Here is a 6,000-nt window from a genome sequence, read left to right on the forward strand (position 1 = left end):
GTCATTCGTTAAAGTAATGACACCTGCATACATCGGTTCACACATAAAGCGAGAATGTGATGTTATTATTTTCCTAACTTACAATTTAAGTCATTATAAATTAGAGCAAGTGCTGCTTTGAACGAGTGGTTCATTTGGACTTTAGGAAAATGAAAAAAAAGTTGTAGAATAGAATGATCAACTGAGCCGCACAAACAGCAACATAATGGTTTTTTTAAGACGCAGGTATTTAATGTATGTGTCCTTTAGGCTGCAGGACACGTACATTTGCTACGGAACCATAAGTGAAGCTTCAGAAAGAATGCCAACAGACATACATTCCACCTCTGAATAACACCTTGACAGCTGACAGACAGACGTCACCCTGAACAGAAACCCTTCACAGCCACAGGGCTAAACGACAAAGACAACCTTTTTTTTTGGTCCACAGACCTGTGAACAAACAGTTCCCCTGCATAAAGCTTCATCCCATGCAAAATGACTTTATTCAAAAGATCAAACATATTGATTGTAAATATTGGCCAAATGGGTTTTTTGATCAAAAAAAATTACTTAAAAAAAAAAAAAAAAAAAAAAAAAGATAAAACCTCTGAATTTAAATTTGTTGGTAAGATGTCGCAACCTGTCACCACAGCTTTGATATCAAGAGTGTTTATGAGCGCTGAGGTCATCGTTCTTACTTTTATGACATAGTTAAATGTTACCGTAATGGAGGTTTCAGTAAACGGAATAGGCCCACACAAAGACATGTATCTACAGGTGAGGAGCAATTCTCTCAAAAACAATACATCATCTATATTCGCAATTATTCTTGCACACACCCAGCTTTGGGAAAGTTGGGACTGTCTTATAGACGATCCCAACTTTCCCAAATGAGGCTTGGGAACAGTTTACAGTACAGACCTTAGTCAGATCTGATTTTTTTTAGCGTTCTAGGATCACGTACAGTGTGTAAGTGGATGTGAGAAAAAAAATAACTTGATTTGGTTTTCAAGGATGAAGATGAAGCATGTGATTCATTATAGCTGCTTCAGCTTCTCCTCTTTTCTTAAAAACAGCTTCAGAACGGCTCCAAAATAAAAGCTGAACTGACGCTGAAGACTTCACTACTTCTTGAAGGTTACCTGGACATCCTCCTTAAAACTTTCTAGAGAAAAGTTTACATTCGAGAATCGTTTTCCACAATCTCTTTATTGATTTGAATAAACTGGCTGACTGGGCCTCTGTTCTATATGGAAACAACATCAAAATCCATCCATTTATGGTTCAGTGTTTGCAGTCACACCACGACCAGTTTTTACCGGGGGAGACGACGTCAGGGTTTCCACCATGATGCTAGAAGCTTCATATCTGAATATATGAAAGCCAGAAAATGCATATTCACTGTTTCAAGTTATTCTTTTCAGCCAATTCATGTCAGTTTTGAAAAACCTTCATGTTAAATTAGCAAAGCTGTGACAGGAGTGCAGTGGGTTGCAGGACTGATGAAAGTTCACCAGCCGAGGAGCGACTTTCTCTTTAACGTGGTGTAACCTGTTGTGACGTAGGCCCAGAGCTGTAGGTCGTTAGCAACTGTAACAAATAATGTTCCTGACATGTAGGGGTGTTTAAGTTACTATGATCTAAGGCCTAGACAAGTTTCTCTATGACAGATATCCAGATATTCAAGAAATTAAAGTGCATCATCAAACAAACAATGCAAAAGACTTGAGCTACCACTCATTTTTTTATATATTGCTTCCAAGGAGACGGACTTTCTTTTTAAAAGTGGCCTTTAATAAAGCTCTCTCTAAAAAGAAAAAGCACCCAACTCAAGAGATGAACCTTTGTTGTGTCTACTCAGCAACCTTACAAGTTATTCTATAAGTGCTATCAGCCAGAAACCTGGGAAAAAAATCTGAAGAAACTGGACAAGTAGAGATGAAAGAAGAAGAGGCAGGCCTAAAAAAAAACTATCTACAGCAGATAGACAGTTTATGAAATTCATGCCATTAAGAAATTTTTTTTTGGGGGGGGGGTTCTAGGTCAAAGAACTGACACAGGACTTGAGAGATGTTACTCTTGCAATATGTCATTCTTTGACCTGCATTATCACTCACTTTCTTATGCAACATTTTAACAACGTCTACTACTTTGCAAATACTGACGAGACAAGAGAGAAAGACAGAGAGAGAGAGTAGGGTGGGTGTGTGCTGAGCAAAACTGAAAGAATAGTTGTGTGTTCCGTTGGTCTGGTTGGTTAACTGCCTGGGCTGGAGTCAAGAGAAAGAATGTAGTCCCATTAAACCCATTAGAGATGAGGAGGAGAGAGAGAGAGAGAGAGAGAGAGGAGAGAGAGAGAGAGAGAGAGAGAGAGAGAGAGAGAGAGAGAGAGAGAGAGAGAGAGAAGATAGAGAGAGAGAGAGAGAGAGAGAGAGAGAAAATGGGTGTGTGAAGGACAGAGGTTGGATACAGATAAACAGATTTAAATTGCTGATATGATCTGGAGAAATCCCGTTGTCACACACAGACTCCTGTCCGATTTCTAAAAACTGATAAAAAGGAAAGGCTGAAACAACCAAAGTGGTGTGAAGAAACCCGTGGAAAATGGGTGAAAGTGAAAGGAGAGAAGTCGAGTCCTAACACAGAAAGCTATGAACAATTGTTGGGAAAAAATGTCAATGAGAAAAAAATATATATGACAGAGAGAAAGGGGAGTGAGAGAGATACAGACACTGCTGCACATGTGCAAAGACTAATGACTTGCATAGTGTGTTGGCTCAGTCATAGTCCAGCCTTCTTTAAACAGTTACATAGTATCAGGTGTCTAGACTAAGTGAATCAATGTCATACATGAAGGTATACAGTTATGGCAAAAAGCTTTGGCTGCAACTGCGTACCTTTGGCCATGGTGTTATCTATATATAGGTCTGAAATTGCAAGTGCTAATTAAGATATCTTAGTGAAGAGGAAAGTATGATGCTTAAGGAGATAAAGGCAATGATAGCAGGCAAAGATGGAATGAAAGATAAGCACATGCAAGACGAACAGACACAAAGGCGCTTTAGTTAAGAAAGACGGTGAGAAATGTTAACATTAGTTTCAGCATTCTTCAGTAAAGAGAACATTTAGCCATGAATCACTGCTGTGTGCTTTAGACATCTGTGAGAAAAACAGCGTCAGAAACAACATCTGAACAACAACACAGAACTTTCATTTGAGCCTGCTAACACTTCTGTGTGAGAATCACAGTCTCTACATTTTAGAACATAAGCTTCAGAAATATGATTAAATATCTGCTTTAAAGCGACACTTGTATCCTTAAGCTAGCTCCATAGGCTGCAAAGTTAGCTGCATGAGCAACAAGCTAGCTAGCCTGCAAGCTATAAACAAAGTAAACTGCCAAACAATTATTACCAATTTTCACCACTTTGAAAGTAACATTATAACAAACTGAAAAATATGTAAGTTTCTTTGTTTTAGTTAGACATCCAGATTTGAAGATGTTATCCTTCACTTTCATTTGGCCTCCAACATGAAATAATCTCATTTTTTCTTTTACTGTACCAGCTACTTGCTAACTTTCTCTAATGCCCAGTCGTTTGTGCGTGGGAAAGTGTGTGTAAATGATTTGTCAAATAATAACGGTTATCCTTAACGATGCTGCCAAAAACAAAGTGAAACTTATTCTTAAATACCAAAAATATGACGTCACAGGGGCTAAAAAGCTCATTTATTCTTTTATTCAGTGCTAATATAATAAAACAATATTGATTTGTGATACATTACAAATGCATACGTAATTATTTTATAGACAAACTAGCTTAACAAACGCTGCTCTCTCCAACTTGTTGTATTCTTCCTGGATTAAGACTTCCAGTTCCCACTACAGTTAGTTGCCACCACACACAACACACACACACGCACACGCACAAAATCACAGCTGGTAATCAGTCGAACAACTTCTTCCTTCAACCAATCAGACAGGACGCAGTGTAGAGACCCAGTTAAGAACAGCATGTTTTGGTTAAGTGTTATTGTTTTTGTGGTTGTTACTGATTAACTGTAAGAAACACAGCAGCTCCACGTGGAACCGGTGGAAGGTTCCCACACCGCCCTCCACCCAGCTGAAATAAAGATACATCTCATCTCCACCGGTCTCTTATCGGAGTGCAGAGTACAGTCGGACTCGCCCTTTGTCTGAGGGCACTTGGAGAAAAGGGAAAACATTAGATATCATCAGTATATAAAATTGGAATTTCATTGTCAGCGACTGCCACGAGTTTAGTCTTGCAGACACATAACTTCAAGTTAACTAAACTGCTCACACTATATTATTTCTATGATATTCCAAGAGTTCTTTATGAAACCACTCTTCGTGGCCATAAGTATGTAGACACAAATTGCACACAGCAGACCCACGGTGCACGTGAACATTAAATGTGTTTCACCTTAGATCCACAGACAGTAAATGCTCCTCTGGCTCAGACTCTTAAAAAAGCAGGAGTTTCCACATGATTTTCCAGTTCATCCTGAACGTGTTGGGAAAGGCTGAGGTCAAGGTTCTGGACATGCCAATCAGGTTTTTCCACACTGAAGTGTGTAATGTAGAGTGAGAGTGAGACCGCTCTAATTATAGGTTCTTTCATTATTAACTTTTGTTTTCACTGCAGGTTTCTGCCTCATACATTAAAAGCATGGACAGGTGTGCTGTAAGGGTTTTGAATCCATACTGGCTTCATTCATGACGTCCTGCTTATAATAAGATACCACACACAAACACTAGGGGGCACTTTATAGCTCATTCTATAGAAGTTATAACGACTTTAGAAAAGTTATCAGTAGTTTAAGATTCTAAATATTTCATACTGTCTTAAAAATTATTAATTAACGCGAATGAATCAAGAGTGTCTGCATTGCTTGGACAGCATTAATAGAACCTGCATGCCGGTGCAATGAGAAGCACTCACCCGCATCCACAGGCTACAGAGGCTGAGTACGACTGATTTCTGATGACATTATCAAACTAATACTGTTGACTGCTCTTACACAATGCTCCTGAATAACAGTAGCTTTAATCGTTCCTCACAGTTCTTTAATCTCCGTATTGATTGGCTGATTGTTATCATACTTTATGGCACCATCTCTCTGTTTACACCGGCTGTCTCAGGATTAATTGTTTGAACACCTACACGCTGGATCATTCATGGAGCCTTGTTTTAAGATTATACGTTTGCTGACTTTAGTAAAGTTTGTATCGCCACTTGCCACAAACTACAGTGTACATCTGCAGACTTTGCTGCGCGCAGTCTCTGCGTTTCCCTGCATCCGCTCGATCATGTGTTCCGCTGCTTTAGGTTTTAAAAAAAGAAAAGAAAGAAAAGAAAAGAAAAGAAAGAAAGAAAGAAAGAAACTCTTCCTGAGCTCCAGTTTGAGGAAAGTAGCCGGGAACCCTCTGAAGTAAGTGAAAGCAGCGCGTTTCTGACCTGGAGTCAGTGTCAACACAAAAAGCAGTGCCAGAGCGCTCAGGCTAAAATCCAACAAGTGTTCCTGGTAAATCATAAGCTTACCTGCTCGTGCTCCCCTGTGCGGTGCTCTGATGCCGACTGACAGCCTCCCAACTCTGCCTGACAGGAGTTTCCTTGTGGGTGTGGCCAGAATTTCACCTGCCGCACACCGGAATGTGCGCAATGGGCCCAGCTGGGACGGGAGGAGGGAAGCTCTGAGCCGGTTCAAAGTTCCCTTCTTTGGCAGAAATCCATCAGAAATGTTTGAGAGGCATGTGAACTCACTCTGTCTGTCTTTGGCACCATCTTTGGAGATGCAGTGCAGCACTCTCACCATCAGGCAGCTATTACAACTATTTCAGGAATGTTTTCTTCCCTGATGCCTTTTCCGGTTACCACAAATGACTTTTAATGACATTAGGGATGTTTATTGTACTGCCAAAAAATATTTCTTAGTTCCTTGTTTTCATATACAGCACTTAACAGATTTATTAGACCAGCTGTGGCATAAGGT

At 39.8% G+C, this 6,000-nt stretch overlaps 1 protein-coding gene across 1 annotated transcript in view; it reads right to left on the reverse strand.

Annotated features, from left to right (window-relative positions):
* LOC115789761 (uncharacterized) overlaps window positions 1-5,792 on the reverse strand; it is a 49,977-nt gene extending 44,185 nt beyond the window's left edge. Inside the window, exons 1-2 of the mRNA XM_030743272.1 lie at window positions 5,772-5,792; window positions 5,550-5,645 (exon numbers count right to left, since the gene is read on the reverse strand). Coding sequence (XP_030599132.1) covers window positions 5,550-5,645; window positions 5,772-5,792 — 117 coding nt within the window. The remainder of the gene's footprint in view (window positions 1-5,549; window positions 5,646-5,771) is intronic.
* Window positions 5,793-6,000: the final 208 nt, after the last annotated feature.

Source organism: Archocentrus centrarchus, chromosome 12 (assembly GCF_007364275.1).
Source record: "Archocentrus centrarchus isolate MPI-CPG fArcCen1 chromosome 12, fArcCen1, whole genome shotgun sequence".
NCBI lineage: Eukaryota > Metazoa > Chordata > Actinopteri > Cichliformes > Cichlidae > Archocentrus > Archocentrus centrarchus.